The sequence below is a fragment of the Coregonus clupeaformis genome, chromosome 18 (genome assembly GCF_020615455.1).
Source record: "Coregonus clupeaformis isolate EN_2021a chromosome 18, ASM2061545v1, whole genome shotgun sequence".
In the NCBI taxonomy this organism is placed as follows: domain Eukaryota; kingdom Metazoa; phylum Chordata; class Actinopteri; order Salmoniformes; family Salmonidae; genus Coregonus; species Coregonus clupeaformis.
Genome location: NC_059209.1, coordinates 24,488,077 through 24,514,470, shown reverse-complemented (window position 1 = coordinate 24,514,470; position 26,394 = coordinate 24,488,077). Strand labels below are relative to the sequence as shown.

The 26,394-nt window shown below is 42.8% G+C and overlaps 2 protein-coding genes across 4 annotated transcripts in view; both read left to right on the top strand.

Annotated features, from left to right (window-relative positions):
• LOC121572969 (calsenilin-like) overlaps positions 1 to 6,328 on the top strand; it is a 72,463-nt gene extending 66,135 nt beyond the window's left edge. The window contains exon 9 of the mRNA XM_041885010.2: positions 4,779 to 6,328. Coding sequence (XP_041740944.1) covers positions 4,779 to 4,826 — 48 coding nt within the window. The 3' untranslated portion in view covers positions 4,827 to 6,328. The remainder of the gene's footprint in view (positions 1 to 4,778) is intronic.
• Positions 6,329 to 8,349: 2,021 nt separating this feature from the next.
• Positions 8,350 to 26,394, top strand: part of LOC121572980 (solute carrier family 23 member 2) — a 60,106-nt gene continuing 42,061 nt past the window's right edge. For 2 of the 3 annotated variants that reach the window (XM_041885038.2, XM_041885027.2), the window contains exon 1: positions 8,351 to 8,855. The gene's annotated coding sequence lies outside the window, so the exon portion shown is untranslated. Of the gene's footprint in view, positions 8,856 to 26,394 lie in introns of all 3 variants that reach the window. The other variant, XM_041885020.2, reaches the window with a different exon arrangement.

Sequence of the window (26,394 nt, the reverse complement as noted above, 5' to 3'; positions counted from 1 at the left end):
ACGTGGAAAGTAGGGTGTATCTTCATGGCTGAAGGCAACTTCAAACGAACCGCAGCGGGGTTGATGATGGACTCCACCACAAACGGACCCAGGTACCGAGGGAGACAGCTTGCGTGATTTGGTACGAAGAGGTACGTTCTTAGACGACAGCCAAACCTCTTGACCAGGATGAAACACAGGTGCGGGAGTCCTGCTCCTATCCGCTGTCATCTTGTTCCTGTCGGTGGTCCGAAGCAACGCTTCCCGAGCGTCGCGCCACACTCTCTGGCAGCGGCGGAGGTTCTCCTGAACCGAAGGAACAGCCAATTCCTTCTCCTGAGCAGGAAACAGAGGGGGTTGATAACCCATGGTAACTTCGAAGGGTGAAAGACCAGTGGCAGAGGTGGTGAGGGAGTTGTGGGCGTACTCTATCCAAGGCAGATGTTTGGCCCAGGATGATGGATGTTGAGCAGCCACACAACGAATGGTTGCTTCGAGGTCTTGATTGGCTCTTTCTGTTTGACCGTTGGTCTGGGGATGAAACCCTGAGGATAGACTAACGGAAGCACCCAAAGCAGAACAGAAAACCTTCCAAACACGGGAAGTAAACTGTGGGCCTCTATCAGATACGATGTCCACAGGTATTCCATGGGGACGGAATACATGTTGGACTAGGAGGTCCGCTGTCTCACTGGCAGACGGTAATTTTGGTAATGCTATATAGTGAACAGATTTAGAGAATCTGTCCACAATGGTAAGTATAGTATCATTACCTTCAGACTTGGGTAGGCCGGTGACAAAATCCATGGCTATGTGGGACCAGGGACGGCTGGGAACTGGGAGGGGTAGCAGCAGCCCCGAAGAGGACTGATGGGAGGCTTTGCCCCGAGCACAGGTTGAACAGGCTGCCACAAAAGCCCGAACGTCAGTTTCCATTGAAGGCCACCAAAAATGTCTCCTAAGCAGCGTCAACGTGCGTCTCATCCCAGGGTGACCAGCAAAACGGGAGGTGTGAATCCACTGCAACACCTGAGACCGGACCGTCTCGGGAACAAAGAGTAGGTTGGGAGGTCCATCACCCGGTCCCGGGTCCGTGGCAAGTGCAGTCTTCACAAGAGACTCGATCTCCCACTGTACTGCCGCCACGACGCATGAGGAAGGTAGGACTGCCTCAGGCTCGCTGGTCTCCGAAGGGTCAGCAAACTGGCGGGACAAAGCATCTGGTTTAACATTTCTTGACCCCGGTCTGTATGTAAGAATAAAGTTAAACCTACTAAAAAACAGGGCCCATCTGGCTTGGCGTGAGTTGAGTCTCTTAGTGGCTTGGATGTAAGCCAAGTTTTTGTGGTCTGTCCAGACCACAAACGGCAGTTCAGCTCCATCCAGCCAGTGCCGCCATTCTTCCAATGCTAGCTTGACCGCCAGCAGTTCTCGGTTTCCAACGTCGTAATTCCGTTCTGTGGGTGACAATTTCTTGGAGAAAAAAGCACAGGGGTGAAGCTTTTGGTCAGTGGGGGAGCGCTGGGAGAGAACTGCTCCCACACCTGAGTCCGACGCGTCCACCTCCACAACAAACTGTAGAGAGGTATTGGGGTGTATCAACACAGGGGAGGTGGAAAACAGTTCCTTCAAAACCCCTACCGCCTGCTCCGCCTCAGGGGACCACAGAAAAGGGACTTTAGGGGATGTGAGTCTAGTAAGGGGTGCCACCACTTTACTAAAACCCTTAATGAACCTACGGTAGAAGTTAGCAAAGCCCAAAAATCGTTGAAGTTGCTTACGGGTGGTGGGTATGGGCCATTCCGTCACTGCCCGGATCTTCTCGGGGTCCGCCTTCACCTGCCCGCTCTCAATGATGAAACCAAGGAACGATGTAGACTGTTTGTGGAACTCACACTTCTCTGCTTTGACGTACAGCTTGTTCTCCAAGAGCCGTTGAAGGACTTGACGGACGTGTGACTCATGCTCCTCGGGTGACTTGGAAAAACAAGAATATCATCCAGGTATACAAAGACAAAACGGTTCAAAAAATCCCTAAGAACATCGTTCACCATGGCTTGGAAAACAGCAGGGGCGTTTGAGAGCCCAAAGGGCATGACCAAATACTCAAAATGTCCCAGTGGAGTGTTGAAAGCGGTTTTCCACTCATCTCCCTTTCGGATCCGGACAAGGTGATAAGCGTTCCTGAGGTCGAGCTTGGAGAAAACTGTGGCGCCATGCAGAGGTTCAAAAGCAGAGTTGATGAGTGGAAGGGGATACTTGTTTTTAACAGTTATGTTGTTTAAACCCCTGAAATCGATACAGGGGCGTAACGACTTGTCCTTCTTTTCCACGAAAAAGAAACCTGCACCCAAAGGAGACGACGAGGGACGGATTATGCCCGAGACCAGAGAATCACCAATGTACTGCTCCATTGCCTCTCTTTCCGGTCGGGACAGATTGTATAAGCGACTAGAGGGCAAGGGAGCACCAGGAAGCAGTTCAATAGGGCAATCATAAGGCCTATGTGGTGGTAGAGACAGAGCCTTGTCCTTACTGAAAACCTCCGCTAAGTCATGGTATTCTTTGGGGACAGATGACAGATCAAGAGGAGCTGAGGGATGAGTTGGGTTACACTTAGTGGGGGGAACCGCTGACCTAAGGCACTCTGAATGGCAGTTAGTGCTCCAACTGAGAATGGTGTGACGTGTCCAATCAATTTGTGGGTTGTGAAGAGCCAACCAGGGGAAGCCAAGGATAAGGGAGGTAGCTGAGCCAGACATAACTCTTAGCTGAATGCTTTCACAATGATTGCCAGAAATCACTAGGGAAACGGGGGGTGGTTTGATGAGTTATCTCCGAGGAGGCGCCCATCAAGGGCTGTGACCCGAATGGGGGTAGGTAGTGGCTCCATGGGGATACGAGCTTGTGTAACGAACTGGTGGCTAATAAAGTTGTCTTCTGCACCTGAGTCTATGAGAGCTGAGAGTGGCAGGGAATGACTCTGGAAACGTAAGGTTACAGGTACTTGTAATCGGGGAATGATGGGTTCAGGATCTAACTCTGGGCTCGCAAGTAGACCCACCGTTACGAGCGAGCCTTGTCTTTTGGCCGCTTAGGGCATGTAGCCAGAATGTGTGTGGCGTCTCCACAGTACAGGCACTCACCCGCCTGGAGGCGCCGTTGCCGCTCTGCTGGAGGTAGTCGAGCTCGACCCTCTTGCATAGGTTCCTCCTCTGTGCTCGGGATGGAATCAGGAACAAGAAGCTGCCGGCTCCGGGGAGGCGAGACTCGAGTGGTTGAAGGCTGGGGAACTCGTCCTCCTAGATGCGGCCGACCGCCTCTCTCCCGACGCCTCTCCCGCAACCGGTTGTCTAGCTTAATGGACAGGGAAACGAGAGAATGTAAATCATGTGGCTCGTCACGAGCAGCCAGTTCATCCTTAATAGCTTCATTCAAACCGTTTAGAAATGCTCCTTGAAGTGCCACATTGTTCCACTTGGAGTCTGCTGCCAAAGTCCAGAACTCAATAGAGTACTCAGCCACACTGTTAGAACCCTGCCTCAAATTAAAAAGTATCTTGGAGGAATTACCCACATGGTCAGGATGGTCAAAAACAGTCTTCAATTTAGCAGAAAAATCAGCGAAAGTCAATCCAGTCAAAGTTTGATTTGAGCATACAGACTCAGCCCAAACCAGAGCTCTCCCTCTTAACAGCCCCAGAACATAATGTACCTTAGAAGAATCAGTAGAAAACGACAGTGGTCTCTGCCGAAAAATCAAGTCACACTGAAGCAAAAATCCCCGGCACTTGTCCAATTCTCCATTGAACGGTTCAGGCGACGTGACAGGGGGTTCCCGATGGAACGAAGCCTGCATAATGTCAGAGGAAACAACTTGGGGTGCATCAAACTGAGGGACAGAGAGAGATGGAGAGCTGATAACAGACAATTTAGAGACTTGTGTAGTTAACTGAGTCACCTGGTTCAGCAGTTGATGATTATCTTCCAAAAGAGTCCGAATCAATTGGTCATGCTGTCCTAGCAACGTTCCTTGAGCCTGGATAGCTTGTTGGAAGCTGTCTTCGTTTGCCCCGTGCTGTTTCTCTGTTGGGTCCAGGGCCAGATCGTTCTGTTAGGCTATGGTTCAACCCAGCACTCAGAGAAACAAACACGACAAAGGGAGTGGAAGAAACAAAAATACTTTAATAAAAGTTCAAATTGTCTTAGTCCAAAAACAACTGAAGTAAAGGAACAGAGTGGGCTAGTCGGCTCCGGAGGAAGGAGAGGCTAAGGCAGGCAGGCAGGCAGGCAGGCAGGCAGACCGGCAGGCAGGAAGGCAGGCAGGTTGGGAGGTATGTCTGAACTGAAGACAAAACAAACGACAGGTTAAGGAGAGTGGAGAGCCAGGCTGAAGACAAAGACAAAATAACTTTACTGGTGAGCCAAGTTACCGCTCTGGTAAGAACAACGATCTGGCGCCGGTGGAGAGCCATGCCCCGGAATTAGTAGTGCAGGTTGATGAGAGAATAGGATGCAGCTGCGTAGGCAGGAATCACTGGAAACAACCCGCAGCTGCACAGGAGAGGCAGATCCTGAGCACGCCCCCTGATCCACTCCAGACACACCCACATAAAGGGGACAAACACACATACAGATACAACAGACAGAGGGGACAAAACAAGGAGGAAGGGAAACAGAAAAGGGAGAGACAAGCTGCCCACATAACAGTTTTAGTTTATAGACTAATAATCCAAGTGAGAAAAAGAAACAGCCTCATGACTTTCGCGCAATGTTCTTTTCTGTATGTTTATTTTCCAGGATGAGAACATAATGAACTCCATGCAGCTTTTTGAGAACGTGCTCTAGAGCCCAGCAGAACGTTCTACGCCATTCCACCAACGTCCGATCCTGTACTTCTGTCTAGACACAACCCCTGTCCAATCCCAAGACACCCACTTACACACACACACACACACCCTAAAGAGAAGAGAAGAGAAGAGAAGAGAAGAGAAGAGAAGAGAAGAGAAGAGAAGAGAAGAGACGAGACGAGACGAGACGAGACGAGACCTGAACTGAACTACTGGAACCTCTGCTACTTTAAAGCTTCTCAGCCTCCCAAAGAAAAGAGAAAGAAGGACCAAACTGCTCAACACTGCTGATCCTATGAGCTTCTAGTACTCTGCCTCCTCATTGGACCCAAAGGACAAATTACCAATCAAATGATGGAGAAAGAGTGTAAGAGTGGAAATAGAGGAGAGAAACTCATCACAATGTTGCTGACCTCCAGATGAGGATGCCGTAGCTATAGCACACAATGTCTCTGCACTTACACATTCTGTACACACACACACACTATCTGTCTGCACTCAAACATACTATACACACACACACACCCACAATCTCTCCACACTCACACATGCTGTACAAACACACACACGCACACACACCCTCCCCACCCAGCAGAGGCTCGCCAGGAAAGGATATCTGTGGACACACTGACACACTTCTCTGAAGAGTGTTTGAGACAGTTGATATAGCGTACAGAAAGCTGGACTGATCCCGAGCAGGGACACTGGCACCAAACACCACAGAGACACTAAAAAGAAAAGAACTGAAGCATGTTTGTCAGATGTGATGTGTGATTTGCTAGCACTAAGAATCGTTCATATTGTACAATATGCACCAGAAGAGAATGCATTGATTGTAAATGTAGAGTGCCACTGTAGACCACTAAAGGAAGACTCAGTGTGTATGTAGATATGTATAGACAGTAATATATAATAATAGCATCCTAAAGCCAGGTGTCAAGCTCTCACCTGTACTCCACTATGGGTAACAGGTGTTAAAGTTAAGGCCAGACAAAATCTGTGTGGTTGTTTTCTTACCACTTACAGAACACTAATTGATAGAATCGTAGCCTTACATGTTTAGTATAAGTATTATTGGATCATTTGATCCTACAGGTATTTTGTTTAATTCCAAGTCAGTTCTAGAGTGTAGAGGTACCCCTACGGTCGGTGGGTTCTACCCCTACTGGTTGCGTCTGGTCATAGTTCTAAGTGACACAGGGAGGGTCACTGGTTCTGCTCTGTCACCAATGGACCAGCGAGTCAGAATAAGCTTTAGATGTACAGTATGTCAGTGCCACCTTATAATATGTGTAATAATAATAAGACAGATATACTAAGATGTATATGTGTTGTAAACTAAAGCCATCCTCAGAGGAATACAGAGTATACTACTATGGCTTGATCCCTCTTCTTAATCCCTCATCAGAGTTTTTGTTTTGTTAATGTCCCAAATGGCACCCTATTCCCTTTCAAAAGTAGTGCACTATAAAGGGAAAAGAGTGCCATGGCCCTGGTCAAATGTAGTGCACTATAAAGGGAAAAGAGTGCCATGGCCCTGGTCAAATGTAGTGCACTATAAAGGGAATAGGGTGCCATAGCTCTGGTCAAATGTAGTGCACTATAAAGGGAATAGAGTGCCATGGCCCTGGTCAAATGTAGTGCACTATAAAGGGAATAGGGTGCCATTTGGGACATCTATGATGTCATCATCTGAGGTATGAGCACGGGCCACTAGTGATCCTAAACCCTGATAAGGTATGTGTTTGTTGTTGTTGTTGTTGTTGTTGTTGTACTACATATATATACAGTAGTGAATAAGGGAACAGTGTTCCTGTGGCATAAAGTATCATTACATCTTCTCATTGAAACCAGGGACAATTCTGGGACAGCAAAACTATACCATAACTATACCATAATCCTGATATGGTAATACCACCCTTTATACCTGTAACATATTGACAGCTCAGACTGCAGAAAACACAACCCCATACCCAGCCCCACCTCATACACCCATACCCCATCCATCATACCCCCATACCCCTACACTTAAGCACTAACCATAGCCCCTATCCCTAGGCCCTATACTGTCCCCAGTGATCCTGTTCTAGCAAATCACATGTTGTCTCAGAAGTAAAGTGTTGGAACAGAGATTTTCTCTGTCTCTGTCATAACAACATAGCTCATGTGACCTAGCTTGGAGCAGATTAGTTATGTTTGTGTGTGTGTGTGTGTGTGTGTGTGTGTGTGTGCGTATGCGTGCGGTGTGGCATGAATGAATGAAACAGACTAGAGACCATAATAATATAAATAATATGCCATTTAGCAGACGCTTTTATCCAAAGCGACTTACAGTCATGCGTGCATACATTTTTGTGTATGGGTGGTCCCGGGGATCGAACCCACTACCTTGGCGTTACAAGCGCCGTGCTCTACCAGCTGAGCTACAGAGAACTAAAGCATACACAGACAGCATGGCCTGGCCTAGAGCTCTCTCTCGCTCTCTCTCTCACGCACACACACACACATAAAGTCATGCAGTATAGAAAAATTGAACTATTAGGAAACTGTGGTTATTTCCCCAGTCCACACTGCAACAGTAAGAGGATTGCACAAATATTAGACCTAACATAGTAAACATAAATCCGGGACACTCCAATTACTATGATATGTGACGTTTCCTATGGTATGGTATGTATTAATTTGTGGAATTCCATCATCCATTTCATATGATATGTTACGAATTACAATTCGTATTAAATGTAAATCTGAAATGTATAGGCTACAAATTGCAAAACAGATCACTCTGGAGTCAATGTTTTCTATTTTCTGTTGTATTTTTGACTTTATGTTTTGTTTTACCCCATATGTAACTCTGTGTTGTTGTTTTTATCGCACTGCTTTGCTTTATCTTGGCCAGGTCGCAGTTGTAAATGAGAACTTGTTCTCAACTGGCTTACCTGGTTAAATAAAGGTTAAATAAAAAAATAAAATAAAAAATGTTAACATAATGTGTAATTTATCCTATTAAACACAAAAACGATGTTTCAATTGAGAATTGGGCAGGTCTCATGCCGAAAAAGAAAGGAAATTATTGCCAACTTTACCCATATTTTATTTTATTTTTGCAAAAAAAGTAGTGTGTAGTTCCAGTAGTTAGCTACACCACTACATGACAAAAAAGTAATTAACTAGTGAAAACACTACCAAGATTTGAATTTAGTTAAACTACCACCAAGCTACAGCAAAATGTAATTCAAATAGGCCTACTAGTTGAACTACATGTAGTTAACTACTCCCCATCACTGCATTTTTGGGCAGCATGCCTATGTTTGTGGCGCATGCTTCCTGAAGAATGGTCCTTGCTATCAGGGATCCTTGGGACGTCCATAGCAATAGGTAAATTAAGTAATGTTGCTGCGATTCGCCTAGAAGACCACTAGATGGCACTATAGAACGTCACAAATATACACAGACCAAGGAGAAAGTGGAAGACGCCATTTTTTTTCATAACAATGACAGCAGAGATAAACTTAGCGAAACGGAGAGTACTGCGAAAGCGAGATAGAAGGAAGAGGAGAGAACGGGAGGGAAGAAGGAGGAGGATGAGTAGGCTAGGTTTATAAAATCACCGAATGACAGTCCGGATTGCATCACAGGTACGGACGCCTCCGATTGGTTGAAGCACGGTTCTGAAGGAGGGGACAGAGGAAAGACATCAAGGGCCTAGCTGAGCATGCGCTATTGTGTCTCCAGTCAAGCCCGTGTGCGTGTCTATCTGTACATATGTAAGACAAAATCCTTCTGTAGCTATAGACATTGCTGTCTGACGTCCACTGGCGTGGTACACTACAAGAGTAGGAATTTTCTACTAAGAGCTGGACCTACACACATCTAGCGCTCCTTTCGGTTTCATTTGAAGGTTCTTGTTCGGGTTTAGCTTTGGCTGTAGCCTATCAACCCTAACCTCACCGACACGGGGACTCTAACCCTGAAAAGAAACGCCTGAAAAGAAACGGGTCCTGCCGGTTCTCCTTCCCCAGGGCAGGTGAGTCTTTACATCAGTATGAAAATGTATGCACTCACTAACTGTAAGTCGCTCTGGATAAGAGCGTCTGCTAAAATAAAATAAATAAAAAGCTAGTGTAGTACAGGGTTTCCGAAACCCCCCCTGGGTGCACGTTTTTGTTTTTTGCCCTATCACTACGCAGCTGATTGAAATAACCAACTTATCAAGCTTTGATTATTTGTATCAGCTGTGTAGTGGTAGGACAAAAAACAAAATGTGCACCCAGTTGGGGCCCCAGGACCGAGTTTGGGAAACCCTGGCGTAGTAGACAGGCAAAGGGAGACCATCCGAGGATGGACCAATAGCAAACGCCGAAGGATCATGTCTATAGCGATGCATGCGCCTAATCAGACGGCCTCATCATTTAATGATAAGAGATGCGCAGTGGAATAGTAGGACGCCTTGCTTTCTATTTATTGGCCTAGACTCTTTGACCTAGATAGTTTGTGTGTCTGTATTGATATGTTGGCTACGTGTGCCATTTTTTAAATTGATATAGTTCTGTCCTTGAGCTGTTGTCTATTAATGTTCTGTATTATGTTTTGTGTGGACCCCAGGAAGAGAAGTTGCTGCTTTCGCAACAGCTAATGGGGATCCTAATAAAATACCTATCGCCACTCTGCCTTTCCTTCATTTTATAACAAGTGTGTGTAGCAGTGGAGGCTCAACTGATTAAAACACACTGTTTTACAATGAAGGTCTACAGTAGCCTCAACAGCACCTTCTATGGGGAAAGGGGATACCTAGTCAGTTGCACAACTGAATGCATTCATCTGAAATGTGTCTTCCGCATTTAACCCAAGACCGCTGAATCAGAGAAGTGCAGTTGAGCTGCCTTAATCGACGTCCGGGGAGGAGTTGTTGTTGGGGGTTAACTGCCTTGCACAAGGGCAGAATTTTTCCACCTTGCCAGCTCTGGGATTCGAATCAGCGCTCTTAACCGCTAGGCTACCTGCCGCGATGCTCAGTGGTTCCCAAACTGGGAAGGGGATCTTTTTAAGGAACTCAGTCCGGCTTTCAGTTTACTCCTGACAGTTGTAATAGTTGAATGTACAAGGTGCAATTTCGAAATTGGGTAGTGCATCAGCAGTTTTACTCTTGTCATTGCAGATCTTAGAGAGCTATTTATAACTTGTCCAGATCAACTAGCCCATGTCAGCTAACGTTTTGTAGCTAGGTTTTTTTAGCCCATTGATTTTGTTGTAATGTTTGTGTCACTCAAAGATAACATGAACACACACAAGACATGGCAAAATGTGTAGAATAGCAGGAAATTAGCTTTAAAATGGCACAAAAAAGTGCAGTGGCGATTTTAGCATGTAAATCTTGATGGGGCAAACAGATTTTTTTGGGGGGGGGATGCATGCAAGCAAAGCCACAACACTAAACAATACATTAATTGCACTATATAACGGTGACAAACGGTGCCCACAAACTGTTAGGGCCTACATAAAGCGTTCCCAACAGCAGAGCTTTCTTTTCAGCACCATGTAGTGAATCCTTACCACTGCTACACCCGGCTATCAGTGGAGCCTTGTCTGGCAGCGAAACAGTTAATTCAGCTTAATTTACTGCAGTTTAAAAAAACATAGCTGATATGGCTGACTTGCTTAAACAAATGTGGTTTCTACTGAAAATTGAGATGTACAAACTATGGCATAAGGGGACGATGAGCGCATAAGAGGCAATACGTAATTTCGATTAAGACAATGAGCGAGCTAGGACGGACGTAGTCAATATAACTATTTGTTCAGCTCTTTTGAAATGTACAGCGACATAATTCAGAACATGGGCCGTTCTTAGTATTCTCCCTGTACACCAAGTCAGAACCGTAGGATAAAGATAGGGGGTATATAAGCAGACAATGAAAGCTCTTACAATATTCAATGATTACATAGGCTACATTTGCACCACCAAGTCAGAACAGTAGGCTAAATTATGAGGGGGAAAGGGACCACATTATAAGGGTGAGGCACATGGGCTACTAACAGCTTACTACACAACATACACTAAGTATTACTTTCTTAGCTACAGGATCTCCCTGGCATATTACATAATTTATGCAGCATCATACAATACATTTTTGGACTCACCTTGTTGTGCTGTGCTCACTTGAACAAGAAGGTGGCGCGGCGGTCCTTCTTGTTAGCTCTAGAAAGAGGCCCGAAATCCCAACGGATGACCGTTCAAAATCATTTTCCATATTTTCCCAGTCAGAGCTAGTTTTATCAGAGTTCCCAGTTGTCTTGAACTTACTGAAGTCTGAGATTTCCCAGTTCTGAGTTTCCAGTTGTTTTGAACGCGGCAGAAGTCATGCTGGATTGACAGCATGGCCAATGTATTCAAACTTTTCTGGCCCATGGTGTTACCCCCTTTTTCGTGATATCCAATTGGTAGTTAAGATCTTGTCTCATCACTGCAACTCCCCTTACGGACTCGGCGAAGGTCGAGAGCCAAGCCGCACTGCTTCTTGACACACTGCTCGCTTAACCCGGAAGCCAGCCGCACCAATGTGTTGGAGGAAACACTGTCAAACTGACGACCGAAGTCAGCTTGCGTGTGCCCGGCCTGCAACAAGGAGTCACTAGAGCACGATAAGACAAGGACATCCAGGCCGGCCAAACCCTCCCCTAACCCGGACGACGATGGGCCAATTGTGCGCCACCTCATGGGTCTCCCGGTCACAGCCGGCTGTGTCACAGCCTGGGATTGAACCTGGGGCTGCAGTGGTGCCTTAGCACTCATTGTTGAATTTGCAATTTCCAACTTGTTGTGTAATGTTTATGACCAATGGCAGATGAGCACCGATACGTTTTATCTATAATTTCTCTTCATATGACAAGGATTGAAAAGGATTTGCCAGTACATTGCAGAGTTGATACATGATGATGACTGCTTGTCTAGCTTGCTAGCTAAGATTTTGAAAGTATGATGTTGACATGATCAGTCCAATCAAAGCTACGGTAGATATAATTTGACGTCATTTCATCTGTGGCCAATGACCTTGAGCCTTCTTGGATGGGCACTTTTAATGTAAGTCTATGGCAGCACCCAAGGGGCTTGAATTTTCGAGCTCTACCCATAGATTTTGCGGTGACATAGTGTCCCCATGAGTGACAGAACACTGAGCCAATTACGGAGCAACTAGAGAACATTACCAACCCCTACGCTCAGTATTTACAGCTGGCTGCCCCACCACCAAAGAAAGCACTGAGCTAGGCTGAAACACCTACAATTTGAACTGCCTTACTCAAGAAAGCAGAAAAGAGACCATGTTTGTATGCAGCTTTATTAACTAGATCTTTTTTTGGACATTGTTTGCAAACTGATATGTGACACACATTAATGCCAGAATAACATGCAAAACAGGTGGGGCTCAAAACAGTTAGGGGCTCTGCCCCACATGCCCTGAATGACGCATCGCCACTGATCCCATGGCAAAATGTATAGATTTGCAGGAAATAAGCTTTAAACCTGCAAAATGTTCTCTCCGCCAACAAAAGTGGTATGAACAGTTTGTCATGAACAGTGCTTGTGCCCATAGAAATAGACGTGGCATGCGCAGTTTGTTCCCCAATGCTGGAAGGGGGGCCTGAGTGAAAGTTTGGGAACCCCTACTCTAGGGTAGCACCATGGTGTAACCGGAGGACAGCTATTTTCCGTCCTCAAGGTAAATTGACTTCAATACAAAACCTAGGAGGCTCATGGTTCTCTCACCCCCTTCCATAGACTTACACACAGTAATTATGACGACTTCCGAGGACGTCCTCCAACCTATTAGAGCTTGAATCTAGAATCAGTCGGTGGTTGTATTTGATTTAACGCTTTATTAAAAAGTATGGATTTCAGGGCTTGACATTAACGCTTGTCCTCTTGTCCGGGATGATAAGAATATAGATTTAAGTTGTCCGAATGGACAAATAAAGAAAGTCACACACAAATCACAATATCAAACAATTACTCAGATCATAATTGGATAATATTCAAATCTGTTGTTCATGTACATAAACAAGAAAAGCCTACATGTCAAAGTGTATGTGAAATGCATATTGGCTACAGCTTCATGTCCAAATCGATGCTGAGAGACTTTTAATTACATAACTATAGGCTTAACGGCAGTCATGTTTGACACATGTAATAAAGGATAGTTAACATTAACATCTAAAGGCTTGATTTTGTCAACATAGGCCCACTCGATGCACAGTTCGTTCAGATCAAATGGTCACAAGACCAGAGAGTGAAGGACAGTGCCTGTTGCGCACCGCACCCACCTTGAATCTGAGCGGAGGTGGTGAGCATTTTGAAACTTTTTAACCATAAACTTAATTGTTTAAAACCTAGACATTTTGTCATTTTATGAAGCATGACTTACCTTGTTTCAAAGTAGCCTAGCCTAGCCGAAATACGATCATAGAAATGTTGAGGGAATTATTTTATAAACACTTAATTGCTGGTTTCAATGGCATATTGTCTCATGTTCTAATTGGTTTTCAAATGAACTTTATTTTATTGTCCAGCAGCATAATCCTATTCATATTAGTAAAATATCCCATGCTAGTTGATGCATCTTTAGATCTCCCTCTTTCTTAATTTCTAAGAGATATTTTAATCTGTCACATGAAACCGCTCGCGTGTGCGGTGCGCTTTTGAGAACGGTGTTTTCCCGCTAATTGCATTTTGGAACATTTGCGTGTAGCCTACAGCTATATGCGCATTGTTGAGCTTATAATATGAAGTAATGGGCCTCCCGAGTGGCGCAGCGGTCTAAGGCGTCACTCCAGACCTGGGTTCAATCCCAGGCTGTATCACAACCGGCCGTGATCTGGAGTCCCATAGGGCGGTGCACAATTGGCCCGGCGTCATCCGTGTTAGGGGAGGGTTTTTGCTGTATCGACACATAGTTACTCGAAGGAGTCATTTTAAAAAATGCTAGTCTGCGCTCAACTCCATGGAGGAGTTAAGGTACTTGACTATAAGCAGGTAGGACTATTAATCTATCCATCAGTCACCATATAGGGATCGCATCTGATCTTAAGGACAAGCTTTATTACTCCCTGTATGGTTGTCCTGGAAACAGAGCTTGGAGGAACAGGTTTGTATGTATGTGTGCATACGTCTGTGAGCCCACATGAGGAAGGAAGATTTTTTTTGGTCCTCACCAGTAACGTTCGTAGCCTATAATCTCTGGCGCTTTCTACACAATGACAGGCTGCAGCAGAACCTTTGGTTTGTAGGCTAGGCTGCACAAATTGGGCTATATGATTATGTAGCCTTCATTACTTTCATAATTCACACGTGGGTCGTTTTTCTTATCTGGGGCCGATACAGAGAAGCGTGAATGTGAGCGATCATGTACCAAGTCGTGTTTTTATGCGTTATCTACAGTGCATTCGGAAAGTATTCAGACCCCTTGCCTTTTTCCACATTTTGTTAGGTTACAGCCTTATTCTAAAATGGATTAAATACATTTTGTCCTCATCAATCTACACACAATACCCCATAATGACAAAGCGAAAACAGGTTTTTACAAATGTATAGAAAATAAAAACCAGAAAATACCTTAATTACATAAGTACTCAGACCCTTTGCTATGAGACTCGAAATTGAGCTCAGGTGCATCCTGTTTCCATTGATTATCCTGGGGATTTTTCTACAACTTGATTGGAGTCCACCTGTGGTAAATTCAATTGATTGGACATGATTTGGAAAGGCCCACACCTGTCTATAAAAGGTCCCACAGTTGACAGTGCATGTCATAGCAATAAATAAATAAAGTTTTTTTTTTGGGGGGGGGACATAGAAAATTGTATAAAAACTAGCAAATCATGATTTTAATTTTGGAAATCTGTTCCAAAGTATTCTCACGTATAATAGAGATTTGTGATCATATACAAATGTGAGCAAGGGTTGAAAATATTGTTTTAGTCAGATATTATATCTTGCTGTCAATTTGCAGTCCACAAATTATTTGTAATTATGTTCCGGCCCTCTGACCATCCGCTCAAGAAACAATCAGCCCGCGGTTGAATCTAGTTCATGATCCCTGGATTAGGCTATTAAGCCTAGCCTACTGTTATTTAATTAATATTACTATGGTGAGTGTGAAGTGGGTTTCAGACGTGGATTGTGGTGTGTTTGCCCACCGTAGTTAGCATGTGACTGAGATTACCCTGCTGTGCTGGGTCACTGTGCTCGTGTCTCTGTGTACCTCAGAGAGAGTGTGGAGGTATAACCTAATAATAATTTTGAGGGTGCTTATATTTGTCCTGTTACACACAAGTGTGTAATGGAGATATTTCTTGTATATCCCAACTTCCCCTGAGACACCCGCAGGGAGTGGGGTCACCATTGTACAGTGCCCCTGTAGCAATTAGGGTTAAGTGCCTTGCTCAAGGGCACAGTGACAGATTATGATTTTTTTTTTACCTTGTCGGTTACGTTATTTGAACCAGCGACCGTTCAAACCTCGAGGCTACCTCCTGCCGGCCACTTCTGTGGCTCAGAGTGCGATCACAGATAATAAGTCATAATAATCTCACGTGCATGTTCCGTTTATCTCTGACATTCAGCTTTTTATGGTTTGAGTGCGAGATCCCATTGAACTCTACCATTTTTCTGAATGACATTCCGGCGTGGGGTGCAGGTAAGTAAGCAGGCTTCAATGCATTCAAGTCTCCAGCAGCATCCTTTAGAAACAGAATACAATGTTTAGAAATGAATGAACCAGACATTTCAGCTGAATATATTTATCATCTCTAGGCCTATTGCCAAAATTGCTAATGTTAGCAACAACTAATTGGAATTTGTAAGAAAATTGTGTAATGTACATGAATGCGCTATGAAGAAAATTGTGTACTGTACACGATAACATGGACTTTTTCGCGTGCCTGTCACGAATTTTGAATAAGTAATTTATCTATTTCACAATAAGCTGTGATGGTGTGTTGCGTGAACAGCAGGATATCTGACAAATTGGCCCTTTTTTGCCAGAATGACACTGTCAAGGATTTAGCCTGTCTAAATGACAGAAGTAATTGATGGGCTTTAATAATATAATAATAATAATAATAATATGCCATTTAGCAGATGCTTTTATCCAAAGCGACTTACAGTCATGTGTGCATACATTTTTACGTATGGATATTTATTGCTCACTGACTGACTGACTTACTGTGTGTCTGACTTTTCCGTATACACACTCAGGTACACACGCAGACAACCATACTCATATCCACCCCTTCAGTCACTCTCACACAATCACACACACACTGACTCTCAGCCTAAGGCATATGACAGTCAAAACAGAGTCACCGTTAGATGACTCAGACTTACAAATGTTCTTATGATGTGTATCTATGGGACTAAATGTATTAATATCCATAGACCAGTCGGGCAGATCTGGCAACCTGTATTCGTTAGGTAGATGTAAGGCGCATATGGACATTTCCATTTAAAAGGACCCATGAGCACCAACAGTTCATAGGAGCATATCAAATTGGGTGTCAAATGAAAGCTACAAGTCTATTTTTGTTGTTGTTGAAATTAAGGCATATATACATTTTTCAACCATTTTCCATCCAAAAAAATTTGGAATAAGCAAAGGCTTTGATTTCTGGTCAAACCGATGGAAAAGGTGTCTTAGAAAACATCTACCTGAAAAAGTCTTAAAAGGTATTAGAAATACATCAAAACATAATGTTGACGTAAAGACCCCTGCTAACTAATATCAACATTTACTGTATATTTCGTTTTGGAGAAATGTTTCTGCCTTCTGTAAGTTTAAGAAACATTGCCTTGTGCCTTGAAATTTCCAAAAACCCACATCTTTAAGATATTTTCTAATTTCTCTCCCTCATGAGGAGGGAGGATAATGAAACTTAACATAATTCACAAGTAAAGGTAGACCTATCAATTAGTTAGTGTTTTTACTGATATCAATTTTGTTTATGAATTATTAAGTGATTAAAACTAAATTCCGTTACCTATTTGGTAACGGAATTTCTGAAATTGCGTTGGCTACAACGGGAAATCGTAGTAGTCACAAACCGCAGTCGGGTTAACAAGCTTGGACAGCATAGTACAGCACAGTAAAGAAAAGTAGAGTACGCTATAATGTACTTTACTGAACTCTACTCTACAATGCTGTACTCTACTGAGCTCTACTGTGCTGAAACATAGACGTCTAACTATGATTGGTTCAGATTTGGTCCGGTCTGGACCAACCAAATGTGGACTTGTTTTGGGGTAGTGCTCATTAAAATAATAGCCAGTAACCATGTTTTTATGCAAGTAAAGTCATAACGTATAAAAAAAAAAAAATCACGACAGCTGTGATGGAAACAAAGTTTCGGAACAATTTTATAAATGCCGACAGATCATTTGTTCGTTCGACATGGTGTGATCTTTTTGTCTGTAAATTGTTAAAAGTAGTCCTTGTGCATAGAGTTGTATGGTTTGTTAAACTTTGAAATCAATGGTTTTTGTTTGGCATACATTTTAAGTGAAAAATCTGAGTCTCAGCTCAATTCCATTAGACCAACTCCAGCACAGCGGTATTCTTGATGCTTCCAACAATTTCATGTATCCTATTGACCAAAGTTTCCATCTGATACGACCTTCAGGTAGGTGTAAGCAGTAGGGCTGTGATGATTATGGAGTTTTGGGTAACGATTAATTTTCATGCAAATGACAACAGTTTATTGTCATTTTTGTTGAAAAATGTTTTGCGCTTGTAATGCATCATAATGCTTATTTGAAAATGTGCTACAAAATATCTAATGAATACAACACAGCTTTGGTGACACCTCAGTTTAGAAAATGAATGAATGGTTTTTTACCACTTGGAACTTTTATACGTTTTTGGGACGTTTTTTCTACCAATCACGATGTTCTGCTCGCAAAATAGTTAGCAACTTTGCCTTCTTCATGTAAAAATGAAAAACTGCTATTCAGTAAACTATATCTAGTCCTACTTGAAAATAAAGTTGCCCCCCTCCTAAAATTAATGCATTAAACGGATACTTCCTGCTAGCAGATACCCACAGACTTCCAGTCATTGTGTTGACGATGGTTAGCATTCGCTCTCGAAACTTCCTTCATACTGGACACAGAGACATCCACAAGTTCATCTGACTCTGTGGAAGTAGATAAAGGGCCTCATTGCCAAAATCCTAAAGTATCCCATTAAGAAGATTATGATGATTTATTTATTTTACTTCATGTTTATAATCCATAATTGTTTATTACCTGATTATTACACAATTATTACACAATTATTAATTGTTGTGCCAGCCCTAGGAAGCAGTCAGCCTATGGGCTTAGGGAAGCTCCATTTCTATGTAGGATGGTTTCATAGTGTTTAAAGGATTCTCACTTGAGTAGAGGGTATGGAAACTGTCTGTTGGTGGAAGACTTAAGGAGATAACTATTTGCTATCCTATCTCTTACCCCTCTGCTTCTTCTGTCTTATCTCCCTCTCCCTTTTGTTTTTCTGCCACTCCACCCCCCCCACACACACACACACAAACTACTAGACATTTTGATCAGAAATATTCCTTGACTTCCTCTAATACACCTATAACAACATATGTCGAAGGACAGGTGCTCTAAGCTCCATTCCTTTACAGAAGTGCAGTAACTGTAGCCCTTAAATGCAGTTAGCAGCACATATTTTGTTAATGTAGTTTGGTCATTCTATAAAGCAGCAGAGTAGAAGTCAATGCAGTTACACATGACTGTGGTAATAGGAGCCCACACAGAGAGCAGAGGCGTGGGTCTGGCTTTGAAGATTTACTTCAGACTATGATTACTGCTTTCACATAGGAATTACGGTATTTTGCCTGTAAAAAAATTTGGGCCAATCTTTATATGCCCCCCTTACAAGCAGGCCCATTTTCACCACATTCTTGCCTGCATATGCGTTTTTATACCTCCCGTGTGCATGCCAGCATGCTGGGGATGAGTGGTTGTAATGGTGTGCAGATGTGGGTGGGTGTCTACTTTTATAAATCCATTGAGAATATACACCATCCAAAAGAAATCCATTATTAATTTGTTTAGGCAGATCCTGAGAAACATAAGACTAATAAAATATATTTTCAAAAGAATAGCATATTTTGAGTTTAATTAGGCCTATGTTACGTGTCTGTGCAGCCATGGCTGTGCCATCCAAATGAAGTCAATAGTTTGCTATTTTGTTCATTAAACAGACAAAACAAACCTACCCGATCACAGTCAACACGCATATATATATATATATATATATATATATATATATATATATATATATATATATATATATATATATATATATATATATATTTGATAGTAAGAAGAATATAACAGAATAAAATACAAAATATTTTTCCCACACAACTTGTCATGGGAATGTGTAGAACCGCTGTCATATATAAAAAAAAAGTTATATTTTGAAACCCAAGCCCATGCGTTTTTGATCCACGTTTAATCTCTTTCCTACCCAATAATAGCAATCCTATTTTCAAAAGCATGTGAGTCTCGTGTTCATATTTCACAACGTAGGCAGACTTTTGGAGCTGTCTATACGCGATTGAGCAAAATAATGGGCCTACTCTTGATTTAGGCTACATTATTGCATGCTAAATGTTTTTGATCAGTGATAGATGAGCAAACGAATAGATGAGCTATACCACCTCCACTTATTTTTCCAGCCAGAAACCAACTAACCAAATAGCCTATACAGACAGAGAGTTAGTGAAACAAAATCACATTGATTATAAGACAAGCCAGTGAAGTCAGAGGCTTTTGGTCGGGAGTAGGCTACTAAGTGACTGCGAGTGAAGACCACTAGATGCCTGACCGTTGTGTCACAACATAATTCAGAGAACAAAGCCTAACTACTGTGTTACAAACCTAACCTTTCCTTACTACAGTACAGTAGTTACTTGCTGTAATGGCTTCTTATGAGTTACAATAAGTCCTCTTTGTTGTAATGGTCTGTGTCTGTCTGTTTCTCCTGGTGTTTGATGTATCCCTCTGTAATACCCAGGGCCCTACAGTAGAATAAAATACAGTGAACTACAATTGCAACACAGGGGGTATTCATATTAACTAAAACCCATTATTTCCTGTAGTTGTTGTTGTGCAGCAAGAATGCATGTTTGGATTCTTTACGTTGATAGAACCATGTTTACCATGTGACTATAGTGTTTCGTCAACTCAACTCTGTTAGTGTTTGGAGTGAGCAGTGCGGGGGGCTTAGTGTGTGTGTGTGTGTGTACTGTACTATATTGGCTTGGATTCCATGGATAGCTGCTCTGTCACAGTACACCACACACACACACACACACACACCCTTTCTGCCCGCTGTCTATCTTTAGTATTTAAGCCCTTTTGTTGCAGGTGTACTGTATAGATGGTTTAAACATAATCATGTTTTATTAGTATTTAAGCTCTTTGTGTTTGGCGGTGGAGCGTTAACATAGTTTAATAGACCTTCCTGGGGTGTCAGCATTCTTTCATCCCCCCCCACAGAGTCAACTAATGAAACAACAACAGCAACACCAGCTACTGTAATGGAAAGGACCATAGTGATTTACAGTCAATAGCTCTTATCCCCTGTAAGGATGGTGGCGTCACAATGCCACTCTGCCACGCTGCTATTCTTTACAACCACTTTCATGTAGATTTGTCAGAATTTTCAACAAAGGAGAGTTGGCCGTCTTGCCTCTGTTCTGTATCTCAGGATAAGAGCATTGAGTGTTTTAACAAATCTGTCTCCACCAGCAGTACGTACAAGAAGTGTTGTAGTCTTGACTTTTGTTTAATTCAAACTGTGTGTTTCTGTTGCTAAAACTAGTGAGCATTACAGATTATTCCTAAGAAGGAGGAGAAGAGTGCCCACGCTTTTCTGGAGCAAGTGGCAGTGTCTTCTATTGTCTGACTCTTGTTGCTGGTGAAGCCTGCCACAGCAAAATCCACAATCGCACACACCCAGGTCCAAAGCTGTCATCTCAACACATACATACACACCCCAGCATGGTTCCGTGGCCTCTGACCTCTCTAGGCCAATGCCCTATTGACCCTTGACCCTTATAAATAAAAGGCTCTGCCTTTCGTAGGTGACTTCACATGCCCTGTCTGCAACAGACGATGCGGAGTTCCATAATCTAAGTAAGTGTGTGTGTGGGGCAGTGGTTCCCAAACTGTGGGGCTAGTGCGCAAGGGGTCAGCAAGGGGGGGTGCCAAAAGTTTGGGAACTCAGTCCAGCTTTAAACTTACTCTTGAAAGTTGTAATAGTAGAATGCACAAGGTGCAATGGGTAGTGCCTCATCAGTTCATCTTGTCATGTAAGTCATATCTTAGAGAGCTATTTATAACTTGTCAGAAATGTCCAGATCAACTAGCCCATGTCAGCTACCGTTTTTTTTATTTAGGTTTTTTAGCCTGTAGATATTGTTGTAATTTTTTTGTCACTCAAATATCACATGGATACACATTAGACGTAGCAAAATGTATGGAATTGCAAGAAAATTTGCTTTAAAACTGCAACATTTTATTTGTGCCCCATGACAAAATGTGTAGAATTGCAGGAGATAAACTTTAAACCTGCAAAATTCTCTCCACCAACAAGAGGTGTGTGAACAGTTTGTCTCATGAACAATGCTTTACCCATAGAAATAGACGTGGTGCACGCAGGGGGGGGGGCGCGGGATGTTCCCCAATGCTGGATGGGGGACCTGAGTGAAAAAGTTTGGGAACCCCTGGTGTAGCGGTTAACGGAAGCGTGAAGTCTTGTCTGTCAGTGTAAGCAAGCAAGCAAAAGGGCAGATTGGAGTCGGCATTATGTATTTCTGGCCTAGACAATAACACAGCCAGGACTAGGGCTGTTGCGGTGACCGTATTACCGCCACACCGGCGGTCACGAGTCATGAAGGCAGTCAAATTCCACGTGACCGTTTAGTCACGGTAATTAGGCTTCTCCAAGCTCTGATGCTGCTGATGGTCATTAGTAGCCTACCAAACTTGCTAACTGCCTAATCAAACACTTCATGAGAGCCCATCAGCTCATGTTGCGCAACATTTCAATAGGCTATGCAATTGCGCAAGAAAACAGTGATGGCCTCTACTGAAAAGAGGAGGATCAGCTTTCTATAGGCTAGGCCTACTATATTTATTTTTCAACTTTCCTAATATTAAGCACATTGCTTATATTTACAACAGAAGGATAGCCTACCTGGCTGGCATGAAAATAAACCACGGGGGAAAGCGTCCTCCATTCGCTATTTAAGTGCATAGATGACATGTCTTTTTTTCCCGCTTCCCCTGTTTCGATACAAGTGCATGATAATGGTCCATTCTAATTCTAAACAAATTTCACATATATATATATAATTTAGTATATGTAAAGACAAGATTAAATCAAGAATAGTCTGATGGGTGACAATATTAGCCTATCACTTGTGAATTATATGTTATCACTTGTGAATGATGCCCAGTATAAGAAACAATGCCTTTTTTTTTGCGAGCTTTTTTTAATCATAGTCGCACACCTCGTAGCCTAGCCGATAGGCCTAATATTTTAATAAGGTTTGTATCACAACTAAAGTGGCCAATTAACATTAATATGCGTTACAAGAGGTGTAGAGCCTAACTGGCATACATAAGCAGCGTGTGAGTTTCAAGTTTGGGGAAGATAATTTTCACTATAAAAATTCACCTTTTTTATAATAAAAGCATTACATGCATAATCCCATTTGTGGTCACTTTTGATAGTGGTGTTTTCCCGCTAATGGAACATTTGCGCTTAAAGCCTACTGCCATGTGCGCATTGCTGTGCTTATAATGTGAAGAAATAGCCTAATAGTTTATCAACATTTTAAGCTAAACGTTCTGATCTGTTGCGTTAACCTCATTGCGTAAAAACGTTTTTGGGACGCTAGTGATTGTATTAATTTGGGATCTATCGCATCCCACAACTGTCCCAGACTATGTTTGGAATATTAATTTCTCGCACAGAATAGAATAGATCAACTTTTGTACTATGGAGGATAGTAGATTGACATAGGCTAGTGCTTTTGCTGTTCGTTAGGCCTACTCATCTTGTTGGCTGACGAAAAGTACATCTGGACAGTTCTTCCAATATCTTCAATATGCACCTCGGAATTGGATAAGGACGCGTGCAGTTGCGTCCCCGATGTGTTTGTCTTCACTTGTAGCCTGTGAGAAAGACCCGATCACGTGATGGAGAGGCTTCAGAGCGGGCAGCATTTAGGGAGAAGGGCTGCAAAAGGCATGGATTTTTTTAGGGTGCATTATGGCCACACAAAGGGGAAGCCACCGGGAAATTCAAGGCTTCTCAAATTGTGAATGAGAGACTGACGAAGTGTGTACAGCCTGCGCAAAAAAAAACAAAGCAGAGCTCATGCCTTTTCAAGCGACTTTTTTCCAATCATCATTAGAGTTGCATCATGCAGCCTTACAATGTATTGAAAATCAAAACCTATAGCCCAACATTTGTAGAACAACTAAAGTTACATGAATAACTCTAAATTAAGCTTATAAGAGTACCTATTTATTTGTTAACCGCTCAACACAGAATAGCCGCAGTGCGCACTTATTCAGCTTTGTTCAATTGTATTCTTCATAATATAAAATAATGCCACGGAATTCTAAGCAAATCTTGTCTGCTAAATGAACTAGTGTAGCCCACAGCCATTTGGCATAGCCAGATCAGGATCTAACATAAGGACAACTCAGAGTATGCTATTCTGTTCTTCTGAAATAGACTACATTTTCTTCATATCATGCTTCTTTAGACCTGTCTAAAATAAATAATGGATTTATTGTAAAGGTGTAGGCTATATTACATGGATTTATTAGACTTTTTTAAATGTAGATGTTCCAATGGTCAGCATCAGTGGCTTGTAGGCTATGTGTGGAAGCCAGGAGATGCTAAATGTGTTTATGTTAATTAACGATCAATTACCGTGAGATCGACAGTTATTTGCTTGACAATCACCGGCTGACAAAATGTCATGACTGCCCTAGCCAGGACCTATTTGTGTCTGTATGTGAGGGATGGGTGTGTGTGCGTGCCTGCATGCCTGTGTGAGAGAGACATAAGGAGATTTAAACCTGTTTAAGTGGAGACGCTGGATGAAATTTTAGTCCTCTCCATTCCCTGAGTTCTCATGCCAAAGTTAATAATAATCAAATATATGTTGAGGGACTCAGGAGTGCATGGCTGCTTCCCAGTCTTTCACTGTGTAGATTATCATGACACCAGATTATCACCAGATTATGAGGTCATGACAGATTAAATCCCATAGAGACATCTTTGAGACCTTTCAGCTGATAGGATAGAAATCCCTCCGTCTCTCTTTCCATATAAGAAAGTTTTCCAATCCATCTTAACAAAACCCCAGCCAGTCCTTGCATATTTTTGCTCACCTGATTCAACTAATCACCTAATTACTAAGCCCTTGATTAGTATTTGAAGCTATTCGATACCAAATGTGATCTATCTCTGAATTTGCCATGATAAAACAGAGTATCAGCTGCCTGTACTACAATCTCTCTGGCTAACTTCAGTAATAAAGTATTGATACCAGGCGGTGTGTACAGATGTATCTTTCTTGCGAAGACCTGGCCATGCTTAGCTGTGGACAAACATCTGGTGGACTTGGATACACACACACACACACTAGAGCTGGGACGATAAACCGAAAATTATCGACACCGACCATACCGATCACTTATTGCAGGCATTTTGCTGATATCGTTCATTACAATAAGAAGCCTATACTAAAGAAATGTAAAGTTTGAAATGAATTAAGTTTGCTAATATGGGTGATTGTTAATGGGACAATTGATGGCTACAACAATCAAACTAGTAGTAGTAGTTTAAAGGATAATAAATAAATAAAAACCTGTGGTGCACATTAATGTTATAAACTTATTGTTCTATTTATTGTTATTGCATCAATTCAGGAAATGTATCGCGATAGGAATTTTTCTCCATATCGCCCAGCTCTAACACACGCACACATATCTGGTTGGCAGGGATTGTTTTCCTCCTCCAGTGGAATCTTACATCACAGTGGAACACAGCTCAGGTTACCATGGTGATGGAGCCATCACTGTCAACCCGGGGTATTCTGGGTATGGTTACAGTTAGTGATGCACGTGTCTCTCTTCAAAATCAAATCAAATTTTATTGGTCACATACAGTGGGGGGAAAAAGTATTTAGTCAGCCACCAATTGTGCAAGTTCTCCCACTTAAAAGGATGAGAGAGGCCTGTAATTTTCATCATAGGTACGCGTCAACTATGACAGACAAATTGAGAGAGAAAAAATCCAGAAAATCAAATTGTAGGATTTTTTATGAATTTATTTGCAAATTATGGTGGAAAATAAGTATTTGGTCACCTACAAACAAGCAAGATTTCTGGCTCTCACAGACCTGTAACTTCTTCTTTAAGAGGCTCCTCTGTCCTCCACTCGTTACCTGTATTAATGGCACCTGTTTGAACTTGTTATCAGTATAAAAGACACCTGTCCACAACCTCAAACAGTCACACTCCAAACTCCACTATGGCCAAGACCAAAGAGCTGTCAAAGGACACCAGAAACAAAATTGTAGACCTACACCAGGCTGGGAAGACTGAATCTGCAATAGGTAAGCAGCTTGGTTTGAAGAAATCAACTGTGGGAGCAATTATTAGGAAATGGAAGACATACAAGACCACTGATAATCTCCCTCGATCTGGGGCTCCACGCAGGATCTCACCCCGTGGGGTCAAAATGATCACAAGAACGGTGAGCAAAAATCCCAGAACCACACGGGGGGACCTAGTGAATGACCTGCAGAGAGCTGGGACCAAAGTAACAAAGCCTACCATCAGTAACACACTACGCCGCCAGGGACTCAAATCCTGCAGTGCAAGACGTGTCCCCCTGCTTAAGCCAGTACATGTCCAGGCCCGTCTGAAGTTTGCTAGAGTGCATTTGGATGATCCAGAAGAGGATTGGGAGAATGTCATATGGTCAGATGAAACCAAAATAGAACTTTTTGGTAAAAACTCAACTCGTCGTGTTTGGAGGACAAAGAATGCTGAGTTGCATCCAAAGAACGCCATACCTACTGTGAAGCATGGGGGTGGAAACATCATGCTTTGGGGCTGTTTTTCTGCAAAGGGACCAGGACGACTGATCCGTGTAAAGGAAAGAATGAATGGGGCCATGTATCGTGAGATTTTGAGTGAAAACCTCCTTCCATCAGCAAGGGCATTGAAGATGAAACGTGGCTGGGTCTTTCAGCATGACAATGATCCCAAACACACCGCCCGGGCAACGAAGGAGTGGCTTTGTAAGAAGCATTTCAAGGTCCTGGAGTGGCCTAGCCAGTCTCCAGATCTCAATCCCATAGAAAATCTTTGGAGGGAGTTGAAAGTCAGTGTTGCCCAGCGACAGCCCCAAAACATCACTGCTCTAGAGGAGATCTGCATGGAGGAATGGGCCAAAATACCAGCAACAGTG